Here is a 19,726-nt window from a genome sequence, read left to right on the forward strand (position 1 = left end):
TAGGGTCTTATCTGATGGAAGGTGAGTACAAGTGAAGTAAGCCTCTTTCAGACCTTTTACACAAGATCACCTCTTACTCAGACAACCTACTTGATGCCAATATTCGAACTGACTGTGGAAATCATATATTAATGTTGGTTGAGATTTCATCAGCCTATATCCCTCCATGAGGGACCACCATCAACTGGGCCATAAGAATAAAAATAAATATTTACTGAATTAAGCAACTGCAATTTTAGGGGTGTGTATACTAAGTATTTGGGAGGATCATCCATTCTAATACAACCTCTTTTCTACATTAATTCTAATCCATTAGGTTAGAATCCATCCACTCTCTGATAACCTCTACTTTTCTGTAAGCTACATTTATAGGTCTGAGTCATCATTACTATTCTAGCATTATTTATGGTCATGTCAACACATTTATGTGTTATTTATAAATATAATTATTTATAATTCATAATTATAATATATAATGTATAATTATAATAATTTATCATTATTTATGACTATGTCAACACATTTTTTGATACATACCATCACATACAACTGAAACAGAAGACATCTGGACTCATATTCACAAGCAGACACCCTCTCAAGTTTTGTCTAAGATCCCATCAGTCTCTCAAACCAAAATTCACAGACATTGATATATTTACTTTTTAATTATTTTTTTTGTTGTTTTCCAAAGAAAAATTTTAGGTGGTGTTATTTCTTCCTTAGAAAATATTTTCACATTTTGACATTTCATTTTCAGAGCCACCTCTCAATATCTCATAATTATTTTTATTACCTTCGTGTTACACATGAAGAAACTGGGGCATGAGAAGGTTAATTAACTTGCCCACAGTCACATAAGCTTTTAAGTAGAAAAACTAGGATTTAGACCCAGACAGTCTTGGCTCAGGGGTCTATGTGATTGGAACTATAATGACCACATTTCTAATAGAGTTAAAAAGTATAAGATGAGAAAATCAATCTTGAGATTTCTAAAAAATGCAATGAAAGTATTTAGGGGCTAAAATTAACTTTGAAAATGAATATTTTAAGTCATTGTAAATGTGAAAAATCACAAAAATAGACCAGCATAAAAAATTAAATATTGCATTCTAATCATCTAACTCATAGATTTTATAAAATAGGTTTTAAAGAAAAGAAGTACACAGACATTTACTTAGTACTTCATTATTCATTTAGGAAACAAATATTATTATAAAATGTTAAACATTTATATTTTCCAGTATATGCAAACTGTTTTTTAGAGAAAAACAGAAAAAACATATTTCTTACGCCATATACACCATCTCACAGCTCCATAACATCTTAGAAAGCTATTTCCAGTACACAAATTCCATGTGTCTGACAATAACAATATTAAAGGCTATAAGGTCAAGACTACAAGAATATATTTTTATTCATTGTCCAAATCAGAAAATATTTTGATTTTTTTTGCAGTTAAATACATTCATTAACTGTTATGCATTTATTAATAATAAATAATAAAGTATTTATTCATTTCTTAGAGGCCAAAATATCAAGAATGATTTATATTATGGTTGGTTTGTTATGAGATACATATGCCATTTATTCTTGAACAGAGAATTTTTGCTTACCTTCTTTTGTAGGACACAATGGAAAATGAATATAAACATTCCCTGTAGAGAATTGAAAATGGTGAAGAGATACGCCATGATGACTGTGCTTTCATTAATATACATGAGTCCAAAGGCCCAGGTCAATCCTAACAGGCAGAGAAGAGCTATTGCACCTATAACCCATGACCTGTAGAGAGAAAAGAAAATGAAAGGTTATCAAATGATCGGTCGTTAATTAACACAATCATATAATATCAACAATACTGACACTGAAAAAAATGTTACGGTAAGTTTTATTGACAGAAAATGTAAGACAGGTGGTATAAGTACTTTAAGATTTTAATGGGGACTACAAGTTTTCAAATTTGAGGAGATATACATGAATGAAAATGTTATGAACACAGAAATTCGTTTGAGCAAAAGCAGATTTGTACTATTCAATTATTCATGTATTTGCAGCACATATGCAAATGATATGGAGATGTAATTATGGTGAATGGCAAGGGGGAAAAAGTCTATAAAGCTATGTTAGTTTCCACTGGCCTCATTGTTATGATAACATTTGTTTGATTGGACTCTCTCCATTAGTGCTTCATCCGATACGCTTTTACCCCATTTTTCCAAATTTCCTCTTTTTCCATAAAAATTTTAGTATTACTGACAAAAACAGAGCTCATATTAGAAGGAGCCAGTATATGGAATATATGTATGAATTTTAAGAGCTCTATTTGTCTGTTTCTATAGTTATGTAAAACAAATGTGATACAGCGGGTGGGAAAAATTGTTCCACTCTGCATTGCAATCTACTTTGCCTTTGGATTGCTGTCTTTTAGGTTAAGCTGGACTAGACTTTGAAAATCAGGCAACTGGCAGCTTTGTTGAAAAGAATCTTAAAAGCTCAGGGCACCTTCATCTCTTTGAAGGGTCTATAAATTCGAAGGAGAAGATGGAGCTGAGAATGGGATGGAGCGGTATGAACAAAGTAGGCTAGAATGGAAGACAATTCTCACTCTCCATTCCCTTAGTTTCCTCCAGCTGCCATTCGCAATAGTAATCAACGGGTGACATAAGTCCATATATTCGTGGCCATGTGTTATGTACTTACTATCAATGTAGAATGAATCTTTCCAATAGATGGGAATTCAATATGTGAAAATGGAATCCTTTTCAACTCCTTTCTAAGTGTATGGGAGAATAGGACCAAACCAGTCTAGATTTCTATATCCTCATGAAACCACCCTTTCCTTTCCCAACACACCTCATTTGAACAGAGTAAACTAATATTTCTTTTCATCAGACTACACTCCTCCACTTGCATTGTCTAAGGAAGAAATGTTTATTGGGATTGAAACTTTGCAACATGAAGGGGTTAAAAAGAAAACACATGTATTTACTATAATCTGAAGCTGGGTTGAGTAAAGTTTTCAGAGAGAACTACATCTTAAGAAAGATATGGTCCCAAAGTAGTCAATTAATATTAAAGTCTTGTTAAAATAAATCATGAATATTTACTATTTTCCTTCAACAACCATCAGCTACTATATTCCATATTTAAATATCCACTAAATTTAACATGTTCAATTTAAAACATTAACATTATTGAATAAAGAATCCCTACAGGAGGTTTGCCATTGTATGTGGAATGTTTGCTTATATGAATTAGAAAACATCTTAGATATTAATATTTTATTCTATAACTAGATTAAAAATATGGGAACTTTCAAGGTAAAGCTCTCAGCTTCTTCTTACAGACATTGGAAAAAGGAAAAATGGAAAGAATACCATTAAATCAAGGCAAAATTGCTATTTAAATTTAGAAATACAAGTATAGGATAAAATCCTCAAGTTAGCTAGTATCTACTTGTAAACACATGATGGGCCCAAGAGTTAATAATATAAAACTGCAATGAGCCCAATTTCTAAAGAAAAAAAATAAGCAAGAGCATGAAGAAGTAAGTGAAATGTCATTGGAGAAAATGAAAACAAAGGACTCTTCACCAGAAGAACAAACTGAAAGTCTACAGTAAGGTCACTCCTCGGTTGCCAATCAAGTTTATTGTGGCAGGACACGTAATTTTAAAATGTACAAAAGAAAAGAGCCCAAATATCAACATTTATGTTTACTCTTATCAGATTAGTACAGACTTGTAGCTTTGTGTCAGAAATTTAAAAGGTATATTCATAAACAATTAGATCATTAATCCAATGGCATGTGTCAAAATTAAAAGAGGTAAATTTGCGTATGTAAAATTGAATTTTTGAAGGAGGCATTTTTTTCCTTTTTGGATATTTAAAAGAGAAATCCAGTAATAACCAATGCAATCGGGTAGTTTCATACTCGTAAGGTCATTTTGAAGGTACCCCGCTAAATCACAAAATAATTTTAGATGAGTGATGTCCAAACAAACAACAGAAATGACGACATATGCAGCACAGAGGAACACGTCACAATGAAAGGAGAAAGCTACGAAAAGCGAAACAAGTCTGTACCACATGAAGTTGCTATTACTGTGGCACTGATTTCAGGTGATATCCAATTAAAAGAGGTGAAGCAGAATTTGTTTTTGGCAATACACCTGCAGCATATTTATTCTGCATACAAGTTGTATGCCTGATTATTTTCCTGCACAGTTTGCTTTTCTGCCTCAATGTGAATGACAGAAGCTCTAATGATTTTTCAGTACTGATCTGACAGCTGGTTCATGGGACCACACTGATAAATGGAATTTATCAGCCATTCAGGTCATTCTTACTTGATGAAGGGTCTGTTATCCTCATAGCTAAAGAATGCATAGACATAAAGACAAGAACACCAACATTAGCATTTTATGACAAAGATTTCATATGAAAAATATTCTCCTGGTCCCCAAAGGCCTCTGTACCCCACCTCCCTACAAGGCATCATAGCCTTCCCTCTGTATCCAGAAGGTAAATCCTAAAATGACCATGAGAACTTACATAACAAGGAATAAAATCAATTTTACAATACTGCAATAGCCCTTATGAGACTAAAAAATTCCATTTTTTCATCATGTGCTCATATTACTTGTGACTTGACATAGACATTTATTTCTTAGAGATCGCATTTCTCTAGAGAATGAGAAATCTTATGAGCAATCTGGAAAAGGCTTGGGGGCATACTTAGAATGACAGACTCCTTGTCACCTAAAGGTATCCTTATTCTGTAATATTAGTAGGTAAGATTACTTAATTATGGACAGCACATTTCTAAGTAATTTTAACTTGCAGATGATTGATCTGAGATAAAACTGAACACTATAGCCCTTTGAAAATAATCAATCCTGACCACTTTAAAATTCTTTCTGTTAGTGTATTAAGAAAAAATCTGAATAATTTTTTTCTAGTAATAGGAGCAAACATACAGCACCCGTCCATGATCACTTATGTTAACTAATTTGTTTTGTATCATTCTGATAAAGTAAGATCCCAGTGCCAAATTAGTAAAGATTAAGTTAGGGAACATTTCAGATCATCCTTTTGTAAACAGTCTGTTCAGTGAATTGTGACAGAATAGAAAAGAGAAACTCTCTGCTCTTTTCTCTTGCTAGGGGCAATCGTTTCCAATATTACGCATACACAAATAAAGCCCTTGGGCCCCAACTGTGATCCATTTTTGATTAAAGAGAACAACTGATGGGAAACCTCGCTTCTCCAAAATGATGACAGAATAAAGAATGGAGTAAGATCCTGGGATTTAAAGCCAGTTTGTTTGGAAATTAATCCTAGATCAGCCACTTAACCAGTTATTTGATCTCAGGCAAAAATTAACTAACCTGTGGTTGTGTCAGTTTATATATCTATAAAATGGTAATAATCATACATAGGTTTCTTGTAATTATGGAATTATACATTATATATAAAGTTCTCAGAATGGTGCCTGGTATGTATTGTGTACAGTAAATATATTGTTACCATTAGACTATTTAAAGCTCGAGTAAAGTCACACTGAAAATATAGAATCTCTCACCCAAAGAATAAAACACCAAATAATAGACGTTGAGTAGTCAAATTCACTTGAGGACATTTCAGGAGCAATATTATGCAGTAAAATAGATGCGGCGGAAATAAGTTTGTAAATGGAGCAGGGAATGACTAACTGTGCGGTCTAATATGGTGACTACTGGCCACATGGGTTTATTTAAATTTAAATTCTTTAAAATGAAATAAAGCTTAAAATTCAATTCCTTAGTCACACTAGTCACATTATAAGCACTCAAAAGCTTCAGTAGCTGCCATATTGAACAGTGCAGTTTTAGAACATTTCTGTGTTCACAGAAATTTCTATTGGACATTGCTGGACTAAGACATTCAAAGAAGGTTTTAAGCCAGAAAATGGAATTCCAAGTGATATTTAAATAATGCCATGGATATGTGAAAGGTAAAGAATGAAGAATTTCTTAGAATTGATTGTTTTTAATAGTTGTAAACTGTTCCTACAAAGAAAATCTTGTACTTAGGTTAATATTGAAATGTTATAGAACATAATACTATGAGACTTATCCCATTATATGCATTCCCACTGCATCCATATATTCCACCTGTAATTCCAAGGTTATGATTGGAATAACTATTTCTACCTTCATCTGTATAGTGGAACGTCAAGTAAAGAAAATTTCAGAGGCTGGCATATAGGAATATATGCAAATACACTGTACGAAATTGTACTGAGCTATCTAAACGTTTCAAAAAATAAAATACAAAACTTGCACTGTAATCGCTGGAGTGAGATGTTTTCCCATTAATGGGAAATATCAAAACAGGGTACAATTCAGCAGTTTTTGTTGGCAATTGTGGGAAAGCACCAGTTGTTCCACTCAATAACCCAGATTGTAATCCCAGCTTCACTTACAGTTAGCTACAGCCATGCATTTAAGTAGTGTCCACTGGGATGCGAACAGAAGCGAATTGTGACATTTCTGGGTCTTGCCAATTAAAGGATTGCAGTCGGGCTTCCCTTGACCATTTTTTCCTCCCCCCCTTTGCTAGGAGAAAATGACAGGAGAGCCTCAGATTCAGAAATGGCAGCTGTTTACTGATGTGGAGCTGGCGTATTAGATTTAGACCACTTTTAAACAACAAATTTAGGCCACTATATTTTAGAGTATTCTTTTAACTGGGGCTTAGCCTGTGCAATAACTGATAAAGAATTTAATTTGTATATTTTAGCTATAAGAATTACCAGTTCATATTGAATATGAAATCCATGCTCACGGACAAAGAACCATTCATTATTTCTAGAATATAATAAATAATATACAATAATTCAAAATCTAAAGAACACTGAGGATTACCTAAAATATATCAGCGCTTTCCATCATTTTGTCAGATATTCTGTTGGCTTAGAGGATCTAGTTTAATAATGTCTTTCTACTAAATTCAAGTTAAATTGATCGTAACGTTGCCACCATTTATGGCGGCAAAACTGTATGCTATTGATTCATCTTTTTATTTATCTACAAAACTGGTCTCTAAAGCTCAATAATTTTCATTCTGATTTACAAATGAAAGTCTATTGAAATAAAGTCTCATTCCATGCTGTATGACGAAAACAATTTCAGTGCAGTTATCTTAAGATTTTATAAAAATATGGACACAAAGGCCTAACATGCTCTTGGCAGATGTTAACAGGAATTTTCAGGTTACCTTATAATTTCTAAGTGGTAACTTTCTGAAAATGAAGTAAAATGTCTTGTACATACAATTTTTAAGAAACAAAAAGAAACCCTCCTTTCTTTAACAAATATATTTTTTTGCCAAACATTTTAGTTTATTATTTTATTCAACTAACATCTAAAATTAAAAGCTTTAAATATTAATGTCATAAAATTATCTTAAACTGTGATCATTAGAATCAATATCAGAATCAAATTTTTATGGGTCTTCGCACAGATTGATAATAATTATGCATATATTTATGTATTCTATAACAATTTCAAAGCCCACAAAAGGGCTATTAAAATCTAGCCCCATGGAAACAACTCAGAATACATCTTCAAGAGGACTGATTTCTTAGCCAAAATATTAACTGATACATACTAATACTGTGATATAAAGATTCATAATACAGAATATCAGTATAGACAGATAATGAAAGGATAGAAATAATGTGAATGAGTCAAGTTAATTGTAGGATATTTTTTCTCAATTTTAAGAGTTCAAAAGAGAACATTGTTTTGGGAGATATTTTTTGAAGGAAATATCTGAAATTCAAGATATAAGGAAGATAGATTAGTTAAATAATTTAGAACTTTCCCTTCTATTATATTTACATATAGAATTTTTGTTGTTGTTGTTGTTTTAAGTAGTGGGATGGGTAATGTTTGGTGTGAAGGAAGATGGAGTGATGGGAGGTGTATTTGAGAATTTAATCCCCATGACAAAAGATCTGATCATTAAGTCACAGCAGGTAAAGGAAAATGAATGGCTCAGGCAGAATTGTAGATAGCATCAACATTCATCCCACTCATCCTATCAGGATGAATGCATTCTGGGTTGCTTGGGTGACTCAGTTGGTTAAGAGGCCAACTTCGACTCAGCTCATGATCTCACAGTTCCTGAGTTAGAGCCCCACACAGGGCTCTCTGTTGTCAGCATGGAGCCTGCTTCAGATCCTGCCCCCCACCTCTCTCTTTGTCCCTTCCCTGCTCACACCCTCTCTCCCCAAATAAATAAACATAAAAAAAAAGATGAATGCATTCTGGGATCCTCTGGAATTGGGTAGTTTGCTAATTGTTGTTGGTAATTGAACTGTATGTTTAATAGTGAGAAAGAGAGCTATCAAAGTGTAGATAGATATCCTGATTAGTATCCCAATATTTCCACATTCAGTATGCAGCTAAATTTACTTTCTCTGGTGTGAAACTAATTGTATCAAAGGAATAAAGACATTTCCCCTTGAATTTGGTTTAGGTTACCATAGCAATGAGAAAGGTATTGTCAGTGAATTTCTTATATAAATATGTATCTTATATAAAGTGTATTCTTCATTCTTCCTTGAAGAAAAAATAAAAAGCTCACAAATACTTCTGTGTCTGTATGATAAGCAGGTTTTCTACTGTTCTTTAATCAGTTCCCAACTGAGGACTAAGAAGGATTCAGTTACCCACATTCTAAAAGGATCTGGCAACAACCCACACTAATGGACTTCAGGTAGAAGTAATCTTTGAGACACTGGTTTGCCAAACTACCAATCCGGGGTTCCCCAGTCTTTACAACTGGAATCATAGAGACAAGGTCTTTTAGGACTATAATGTTCACAGACTACAGGAAACAGTGGAAAGAAAAAGGAAAGTAACACCTTTACTTGTACTAATTCCCCAGCAACAAATCTTAGCAGACAATGGGAATGTTTTAAATGGGATATATTTTTCGAGTTTTAAATTGATCAGACATTTAAACACCAGAATAGCCTGGTCAAGTAGCCACATCTAAGACAGCATTTAGAGATCTGCTACCCAGTGGTTAAGGAATATTTAAGATAGCATGACTCAAAGAGTAGTGATCAGAGCAAAATCTAAATATTTCATGTTTCTACCTCACTCTGTTAAAAATGCTTAATCAATTAGTAACAGGACAAAATCGTGACTGTTTTATATTTCTTTCAAATGTATTTTATATATCAGGACTATACTATCCGAGAATTATATTCATTTCTCTCTCTTAACCACTACAGGAAAATTAAAGAAAAGTCATTTAGAATATAATTCAACATTTCTGAGTAAAATATGAAAAATGTTTCATTATGGTCATATGTTTAAATCACTAAGTATTAAAGACATTAAAAATTCTTAGAAAAATATGAAAGTCATATAACATCAATGTAGAAATTATCAACGGCAGAGAAGATGATTGTATTTCAACTATGGATTTTATTGCAATGACAGTATTACTATTAAAAGCTATATTGCTACATTTTGTTCATACAAAATTTATTAAGAGGAGAATGAAATGAACCAAATAAATAAAATAAATAGCTTAGAATATATCATGAACACTTTCATTCCCATGAATCAATGTCCCTATAATAAAGCATACACCAATATTAAATTTTTAATCACAGATTTCACACTGCTGATGAATTGGGTAAGTCTGAAATTAAGCACAATTGAGTATAATAAATCAGGATCAATAAATATTAAATCAATGACTGATAAACTTTAATTATATTATCTTTACAACTCAATGTTATGCAAATTTTTACAACCCAATATAATATGGTTAAAGAATTAATTTATATATGAAAGAAATTAAGGATATCAATTACGAGAATGAATAATGAGCATATATTGTACATAGCTACAATTTTATTACAATTCAGTGTCTCCATCTACCAGGTTTATAAAAAATGACTTGGTCATTTCTGGTCATTTATGATCCATGCAAATAAGATATCAAATTTTGGAATCTTATGTTGAAAGCAAATAATATCGCCCTATGATAATGTATTAATTTTAATGTATAGAAGATAGTATAGGTAGGTTTTTCCCACTATCCTATGAAACCTGTCATAAACTCAGATGGTCTAAAGCAATGAAGGAGTTACATTAATTTATATGTAAATTTTTTGAGTGTTCCTACACCCCAAAAGTAATCTCTCTTGGACTTGTCTTTTTTTCCCTAAAGTTTACTTAATTTTTTAAGCAATATCTACATCCCGTGTGGGGCTTGAATTCACCATCCTGAGATCAAGAGTTGCATGCTCTTCTGACTGACTTAGCCACGTGTCTCTCTCTTAGGTTTTTCTGATCCCTTACAACACATCTTGCTAACAGATGCACAACATAAACTGAGACAAAGCACAGATGCTCACAGATACAATTCAAAGCTATGGTGACTTGATGCTGAGATGCTGAGTGTAGTTCCCAGGGAAGGAGCTTGGCAGCACCGCTCTTGTTGCTCAGGATGTGCACTGCTTCTATAACAGCTCGCTGCACAACAAACACTGAGCTCTAGTTTTGCTTTTCACCTTTTTTTTTTTTTTCCATAAAATGAATATCCTGTTCAGATTTTTTCAATTAGCAAAAACAGCTACCAATGTAGGCCTTTTGCAAAAATGAAATAGATTAGCAAAAACTTTTGAAAATAGGGGGATACCTGTATATCATAGTAACTGAAAGCTTGGATTTGTGAACCATCTTGGCCTGAGTTTGAAAGCCAGCTGAGACTTTTACTAACTATGCAAACTTGGGCTAATTATTTAACTTCTCTGATCCTCACATTCCTCACCTGTGAAATATGGATGAATACACAAATTTTTCCCCATTTTTCCCCCATGTTGTGTATATTAAATAAAAGGGCTTCGTTGGCAATCTTCAACACACACAAAAATATGCAAATTTACAAAATTTTAATTTACAAAAGTACCATATAAATATTTGCTATTATAATTACTGTTGTATACTGACCTTCTGACTTCAAAAAAGGGGTCAAGGGAAAAATACAAACACAGTGCTACATTAGGTTTCCTTTTAAGTGTTCTGGAAATTCATATATTAAGTAGAAATCCAAAGGGGAAAAGGGAGTCACTGACTCTTTTTGAAATGATCCTTGGTTTTACCTTTAAAAAGCCTCAGTTTATACAATATTTCATTGAAAATTTTCTTTGGGCATAGTAAATGCTGTGAATTTTTACATTCTCATTTGAAATGGGGTATGTCTGGATTCCTAATGAACATTAAAGTCAAATCCCAGAGTTCTCTGAATTAGATGAGAAAGCTAAATTTAATTCATAAACATGGTGTATCCTCAGTGTCGAAAAGTGCACTGAGGAACCACAATGTCCATTAAATGAAATCATTTGAATATACAGAATAAAAGACATAAAATCACATGTGAAATGTTCATAAAAACTCATTAAGAGATATCTGTTCTAAAATAGGGCTTCATTAATATTATGATGACTTTTTTGAAAATTTTAAATCATGAATAGGAAAAGATGAGATAAATGCTATCTATATAAAGAGAAATTTGTGTTTCTTTTTGATATGTTTTATCTTGGAATCACTGAAAAATGTGGCTTTAGTCCATAATATCTCAAAATCCATAAAGTAATAACTACAAGTTGAAATATCTTCTTTATTGATACTTGTAATTAAAACCACAATATTTACTGTTCATTGTCTGAGGGCCAGTGTTTTTTAGACTCCCACAGAGTTTTAGAATTTTCTGTTTCTTCAGAACATGTGCTTACTGGGCTGGTAAAATTTGGTCATTGCAATGCAAGGAGATGAAGTTCTTTAAAGAATATACTACATACTTTCAGGATTTCTTTTTTTCAACTTAGAAGATGCACAAACTTTTAAGTTAAGTAAAATAACTCAGGGAATTAATAACTTTTTTTGTATTCATGCCAAATGTGTTTTGACAAGTTGAATTGCTATTATACTCTTTCTCATGCCATATGGTATCATCACCTCTTGTTGCAACAACTTGTGATAGAAACATTCATCATACCCCTTCTGTGAATAAACACCTTATTATAAACTGCTTGTAAGAACAACTAAAACATAAAAAAAAAAAGCACAACCGAGTATTTAAAACATGTCTGTACTTACTAAAGATTCCAATAAATGGAACCAAGGGAGGCACTGAAATACAACAGAAAGCAGACAAGTTTTATTTAATTGTGGACAAGTAAGGTAACCTTCATAAGCTTTAGTTTACTCACCACCACAATGAGTAAAATAATCTTGCTAGGATCTTTTCAGGGTTAAATGGAACCAAGGAAAGAATAGCCTATGGCTCTTAGGTTATCAGCTGGTATAAGCTATTGAAAAGCACTCTGAATTCTTGAATTTTTCATTCATAGGAACAGTGAAGGTCTGTTGGTAAAGAATTTGAAGAAGTTTCCCCCACAAAGATAGGGCATAAGAACTAATTCCTTGGACAGTGAGTAGGCCTAATTAATGATCCAAGATTTCTACCACATCCTACTTTTAATAAGATGTTGTTATTTACAATTAAATTTGTTACTGGGAATCTAATCTTGAAATTATGTCAATGAAGAAAAAAATTAAGCAATATAATAAGTAAATCCAATTTTGTAGATATATAAAAAGCTCCAAATAGCAAAGTTAACAAATTTTAACTCAATCACATTTCAGGCCAAAGGGCAGCCTCAATAAAGTACTAAGAATCAATATTAATCAGAAGGTATTCTCTGATGATAATGAAATCAAATTAGAAGTCAATTACTAATAAAATATGCATACATACACATGAGCAATTATCTATCTGTTGCTACTTCCAAAAATTCTTAAAGCTCCCCAAAACATTTTACAAATAAATTCTATCTAATATTCAAGTAATAAATAATTCTTTTCTTGCATAGGTTAGGCCTAAAAAGAAAAGAAGAAAAACTTTATGAGACTACTAAAACTTAGCAAGTAAGGAAAGTTTAAGAGAATAAAAACCAAATTATAACAACGTTTTACTTAAGAACTTACATAAAAATCCTAAATAAGCTATTAAATAGCAACATCTAATGGTACATAAACATCATGATCGATTACGATTTATCTCAGAAGGGTAAGGAATACATTAAAAGAATTTAAAAGCTAATTCTGGAAAATACATGGAAGACTAATAAAAGTCTATGAGTAGCTAAGGCAATTCTGAAAGACACAATCAAAATGGGAAGTCTGACTAGAACAGATATTAAGCAAGTTCTGGTAATAACATGGTGCTAGTAGAGGAACAAAGTGTACTCCATGGAACAGAAGAGAGAGCACAGAAACAAAGCTTTGATACAGGATAGTGTGGCAGCACAAATCTGATGGGAAAAGATGGATTATTTAGCAAATGATGTTGGAAATTTGGCTCACTAGAGAAAGAATTCCAAATGTCCTCCAAAGACTACAAAGGCACACACTGTAGAGGGAAAAGGTAACTGTTTAAAAGTATATATCTCTTTGTAACAAAGACAAATTAATAAAGACAGGACCCACTGGGCAGAGACATAACAATGGCAAAAGCATTCAAATTGTGTATCAGCAAGTGAAAGAAAAAGTGTACAGGAAAGATAATAGGAAAAATAGGAAAACATTAAAACTTGTTATAACAAAAACAAAAACAAAAACAAAAACAAAAAAACAGAGGGGCGCCTGGGTGGCTCAGTTGGGTCAACATTCAACTTCAGCTCAGGTCATGATCTCTTGGTTCATGAGTTTAAGCCCCAGCTCAGAGCCTGGAACCTGCTTAGGATTCTATGTCTCCCTCTCTCTGTGCCCCTCCCCCACGCAGGCTTTGTCTTTCTCTCTCTCTGTCTCTGTCTCTCAAAAATAAATAATAAAAACATTAAAAAATAGAATATTTAGCAGTAACAAATGGGCATAAATATTTTACTAATAGGGTTCCTCTGAGTATTACTAAAGATGTTACATATGTGCTGTTTCATTATATTGTAATAATGAAAGTTACTGAATGGAAGATTTGGCAATTTTAGAAACCTTTGTGCAGCTAATTGAATAGAATGTGGCAAATTCAAAGAAGGCAGAAAAATGCCATTTTTTACTTACATCTTGGTAGAAGTAATATATTACTATCCAATGATGTCAATACTTTTGCTGATAACTTATTACCTTCTATGCTCAAGGCTTGTTTTTTTTTTTTTTTTTTTTTGATCTCATAATTAAGCAGTTTTAAATTACAACCTTAAACTATCAATCTTCAGTTCTGGAACTGAGAGGACTTTTCTATTATCACATTGAAGGATCTGATTGAAAATATTAACGTCCACAGAAAATATTCCAGAGTATTCTAAAATGCATGCTCAAATAGCACATTTATAAAAGTTCCAGAGACTTTGATGACAGACCTTATTTAAAATACATAATTGTATGCAGTGGAAAAATCCAACAATTGGGACTCAGTCAAGAGAAAATTAGATTAGGAAATTTTCAAGTGCAGACTGAGAAGCTCAAGACACAATATCCTACAATACTGTCTGCACATTTTAATTACACATTCAATGATTTAATACATAATCCTTTATTTAAAGTAACTACAATTTATATGCTTTCACCACTTTTTAAAATGAGGTAAAGAAAAAAAAATTATCATTTTAAAACACGGTAACACTCCTGTAAGAAAGCACTCCTGGAAATAAGAAAATGAGAAAAGTTGAAGTCTGAAAGAGTTGTTATTATCTTATTCCCTTATTGTTGTTTTTACTTAAATGAGAGGTACACCCCTGCAATTAGGGGAAACTGAAATGCACTCAGACTATGTTGGTAAGACTTTCAGTCCATCTGTGTAGTCTACAAACCCTTGTGATGATTAATTTGCCAATCAGTGATCATTTATTTATTTTCTTTAATCATAGAGCATTTTTGTCTCCTTTTATAATTTGGAATATATTTAAGTAGTTTGAGCTGTGATTCTTAAGACTTATGTATCTCAGTATTTTCTAGAATTTGGGGAGAATATGTATTTATCTAAAGGCAGAGTGTAAGCAGCATTGTCACCCATCCAGGGACTTTTCTATCACCAGTTGATACTGGATAGGGACTCTATTGCTCAAGATGATAACTGCCTGCAAAAAGATAGTAAGTAATGAATTGGACAACAAAAAATGGTTACAGGCTTATTACTTCCATTTATTTTTTTGGGGGGGGTATATCTGTTAATCCAATCCATCTTTCCACCATTTCCCTTCTTCTCCCCACATTCCATCCTGTCCTTTGGAACTCACAGTCAAATATCAACCAATCCCCCTCTATACTAAACTTCATCTCTAGGTGTTTCTATAACCTTCATGCTTTAAGTGAAATTGTCCCCTGAGGACAGCACTTTCCCTGAAGACCACACAAACTCAAATATTTGTTCTCTCACAACCTTTTGGCAGTAGAAGTGCCATGGTGAGACCATGATTTCTCCTCCAAACTCCCAGCTCCTTTGAGGTTTTTACCATCAGATGTTTATTACCACTTCAGGCCTCCCATTTTTCCTACTCTTCACTTTTTCGCTTTAAATCACTCCCTTTGTGTTCATACTTTCCTCCATGGCTAACCTTGATCCTAAGACTTCTTACTTTCTTACCTCCTCTTTCACCTTTAATGATTCTAAGAAACCCCAACTTTGGATAGGCAGGCATTGTTGGGGGGAAAAAATTAAAACACAACCAAAAAAAAAACAGGAAGAAACAAAACAAAACACACACAACCATGATTACTTAAGACATGCTAAGTTCATGACAACACAACAGTGACACTTAACAATGGCTGACATGCCAACTATTCTTTCCTAGCATATATGTTTTTCTACTCTCCATCTTCCTTCAGTGTCAAACTTTCTTGTCATCTTAAGCTCTCAGTTGAATATTGTCACCTATTTGCTTGAAAAAAAAATGAAAGCAACCTGACATTTGCAAACACACTGGTGCACTGTGCAGACTTCACAACCTCTTGTAGAGCTCCTGAATCTATCCTCTAGCTGCTGCATGCTCAGCTGCTAAAGGCTTACCCCTGTGACCTACGGATGACTGTCTTTGGGCATGAGAGCTATTATGCCACAGAGTCAGAAGTACCTGGGAGTTTACATTCCATTCACACCACACAGGGAGTCTGTGGTCAATTACTAACAGGTGTGAAATTATACAATACCAGCTCCTTTGCCTCAAGGTTGGAAAGTTGCAAAGTATAATTTACACTCCAGTGCTCCGTTTGGCATCTGGGTCAGTTGGAGACTTCACCCAAAATGACAACCTTGCGCGCTTCTCCCTCTTACCTACACTGCTTCCCCTTACTTTCTTACTGATTTCTTCTGAAAGCACTTCCTAAATAAATTGTTTGACTGAATCCTTGATTCAGAGTCTGCTTCTGGGAGAACTCTACCTAGAATACTGACAGAAATGTTCCCATCTTCCAACACTAATCAATCAACTGTCTTCAACAGCACCCCCACACACTATCTTCCCTCCTGTTATAATGAAAGAAGTGCCTTTGTTCTTATAAAGCCAACATATCTGCTCATCCAGATGCTTCTAAAGAAGTGTGCTTCTGTAGTGATTGTGCTCTCTCCTGCTTCATCAATGTCTTCTTCTCAATTGGCTCATTCTCACCAGGAAACATACTCTAATATTCTTTACTTTGAAGAAACAAAAATACCTTCTTCCTAGATCTCAGACACTCTCCAGACTCTCAAAGAATCTTAAGCGTTATCTTTTACTGAAAAATTTATCAAGTAATCCATACTTGCTCACTTCTCATTTTCTTAAAAGCTACTCTCTTTAGGCATCTTTCCCCACAAAATTCCACAGTGCCCCTGTCACTGACAGAACCATTGTTAATTTTTTCCATATTATCATATTTGCCCACTCAGAAATATTCTATGGTTGACTACTTCCTTCTATTCTTGGGCTTCCATGACATAATGTTATTACATTTACCTTGTTGACTATACTTTCTGAATCACCTTTCCCAGAACAACATTCTTCTTAGGTGGTTTTATTCAGTAATTCACCCTAAGTAACAGTAACTCTGAAATCTCTATTTCTAATCCTGACAAGACTGCTGTGCCATTAAAAATCCTGATAATTGCATTTTCCTTGCATGATTTTACGGTCCATAACTTAAAATACTAATAGAATCACAGGTTTTTAAAGATGGGGCCCTTAGTGATCATGTAATCCAATACTAGATTTAAAGTTTCATAAGCACATACTCAATATAAAATGATGCTTACTGAAAAGAAAATCATGTCTTTTAAAATTAAACGCAATTTATTTATAGATGTGCAATGTGATCTAACAAGGAATATACAGTAATGGTTATGGAAATGGACCCTCAGGTCTGACAATCTGCTGAAATCCTAGTTCTGGCACTAACTAGCTATGAGATCCAAAGGTGAGTTAATTACCCTCTTAGAAACTTAGAAGGTTTATTGCAAAGTTTAAATTTACACATGAGAAGGACTTAGAATTGTGCCTAGCACACAGTAAAACTTCAACAAGTTAACTAATTGTCTTATTATTTTGCACAAAATTTCAAATAGAAACAACACATAAAATCTCAAAGTGCTATCAGATCAAGTACAGCAATTACAGTTGATTTAGGGGCAGAACCAGGGAGTAGTGGAATCTATGACTAAATTTTTACTTACAGTATGTGACTGAAAATACACCATGGTATTTAACTTAATATTGCCTACAATATTTTACTTTAAATATCTTCAGGAAGCATTTGAAATGGGTTCATTTGGACTTGGAAGCTAACAGTCTTTCAGCCCAATATTACTTATTCAAAGTTTCCCACGACACATTTTCAAGATCAGTAAATTTTGTTAAATTTTCAGACAAATTTATATATAGTCACCGAACTAAATAAAAGTTACAATTTAAAGTAATTTGTGTCATTTTAAAGAAAGCTCTGTTAGGAAAAAAAAAGTATTTCCAGTTAGTTCTGATTACAGTAACCAAAACAAACTTTTAAAAGCCCAAAATTTATGATACAAGTGAGATTTCTTGTGTACTTCATTCAGCCTTTGGAAGTACTCATATCTTCTACATAATACTTCAAAGAACTATCCCTTAAATAACGACTGGGTAAAAATTGGCTTTTGTATTGAAAAACAATGATCTGCTTGGAAGTAATCAAAAGTGATTCAAATGCTTTCATTTACATTTGGAATCTACAATTCCAAATTTACTCATTCCTTATATAATTGTTTATAAGCTGAAACTACATTAAAATAATATATTAAAAGTAAATGAAATCATGTTTGTGAGTTTTACCCATAGTACATACGAGTTCATTTTACAAAATAGAATTAAACAAAATATCGGGTGCCTGAATGGTTCAGTCAGTGAAGCGTCTGACTCTGGATTTTGGCTCAGGGCATGATCTCACGTCATGAGTTAGAGCCCAGCTTGGGCTCTGTGCTGACTGTGCAAAGCCTGCTTGGATTCTCTCTCTCTCCCTCTCTCTGTCATTCCCCTGCTCGTGTACTCTCTCTCTCTCAAAATAAAGAAATGAACTTAAAAAAAAAATTAAACAAGATATTGCTAAATATTTTTAACCTTTATTCAAATGTTTAAAATTCAAGGAAAATAAAGAGCAATTATATTTTTAAATGAACAAAAAATATAAACATAGAGGTTAAAAGTTTTTTATCCCCAGTTTTTTATCCCCAGAGGTGCCTGGGTGGCTCAGTCTGACTTTGGCTCAGGTCATGATCTCGCATTTCATGAGTTCAAGCCCTGCATTGGACTCCACACTGACAGAGCGGAGCCTGCTTGCTTTTCTCTCTGTCTCTCTGCCTCTCCCCTTCTCTGCCCCTCCTCAATTTGAGTGCACTCTCTGTCTCTTAAAACAAATAAACTTAAGAAAAAATTATCCCCAAATTGTAACTAGATTCTTACATTAATTTTTAAATGATATATATAAAGCAATTTAAAACACTATTTGGAGACAAATGAATTTTACAGTAATTAAATGTTCTCATTTTCATAAGATTTGATTAAATATTCATTATGTAGCTTATACACACAGTAGCATATTAATAGAAAATTAGACTTGATTTTTGGAAACTTTTTCAGAAGTTAGAAATATAGGATGACTCAGAAAAATGACATTCTTAGGCTGTTCTATCACTAATATGTTTATGGACATAATGTAGGGCAAGCCATTTTCAAGGAAAATTTTGTATGAGTACTATAATATTCACCATACTAACTTCAAAAAATCAAGATTGCTGTCGTATAACAAAAAAATAAATATTTGGTCTTTGTTCCTGGGGCAGACTTTCTCAAACCCCTGAAATCTCTTGCGTGATAACAGTGTCTTTTGTATGCTAATGAATGATGGAGGTGGGCAGAAAGAATAGGAAACAGTGGAGGTGAGCAGAAGGGACAGGTCTGGAGAAAAAGCCGTGATTAGAGGCTTGGAACTTTCAGCCCCACTCCTACCTACAACTCCACCCCTAGTAAAGGGTGGGGGCCCAGAAATTGAGTTCTATCATTATTGGCCAATGATTTGATCAATCACATCTTTGTAATGAAACCTCCTCTAAAACCCCTAACAGATGCTGCAGTTCAAGGAGCTTCTGGGTTGGTGAACACTTTGGAAGGGCTGGAGGGTAGACTCCAGAGAAGCCACGCAAGTTTTACACTGCGG

The 19,726-nt window shown here is 33.4% G+C and overlaps 1 protein-coding gene across 10 annotated transcripts in view; it reads right to left on the reverse strand.

Annotated features, from left to right (window-relative positions):
* ADGRL3 (adhesion G protein-coupled receptor L3) overlaps nucleotides 1-19,726 on the reverse strand; it is an 820,040-nt gene that overhangs the window by 44,178 nt on the left and 756,136 nt on the right. For 5 of the 10 annotated variants that reach the window (XM_030313795.1, XM_030313786.1, XM_030313789.1 and 2 more), the window contains 2 exons: nucleotides 4,349-4,375; nucleotides 1,614-1,782 (listed from right to left, as the gene is read on the reverse strand). In XM_030313795.1, coding sequence (XP_030169655.1) covers nucleotides 1,614-1,782; nucleotides 4,349-4,375 — 196 coding nt within the window. The remainder of the gene's footprint in view (nucleotides 1-1,613; nucleotides 1,783-4,348; nucleotides 4,376-19,726) is intronic. The other 5 variants (XM_030313793.1, XM_030313791.1, XM_030313792.1 and 2 more) reach the window with 1 other exon arrangement.

This window comes from Lynx canadensis, chromosome B1 (genome assembly GCF_007474595.2).
Source record: "Lynx canadensis isolate LIC74 chromosome B1, mLynCan4.pri.v2, whole genome shotgun sequence".
Classification (NCBI taxonomy): domain Eukaryota; kingdom Metazoa; phylum Chordata; class Mammalia; order Carnivora; family Felidae; genus Lynx; species Lynx canadensis.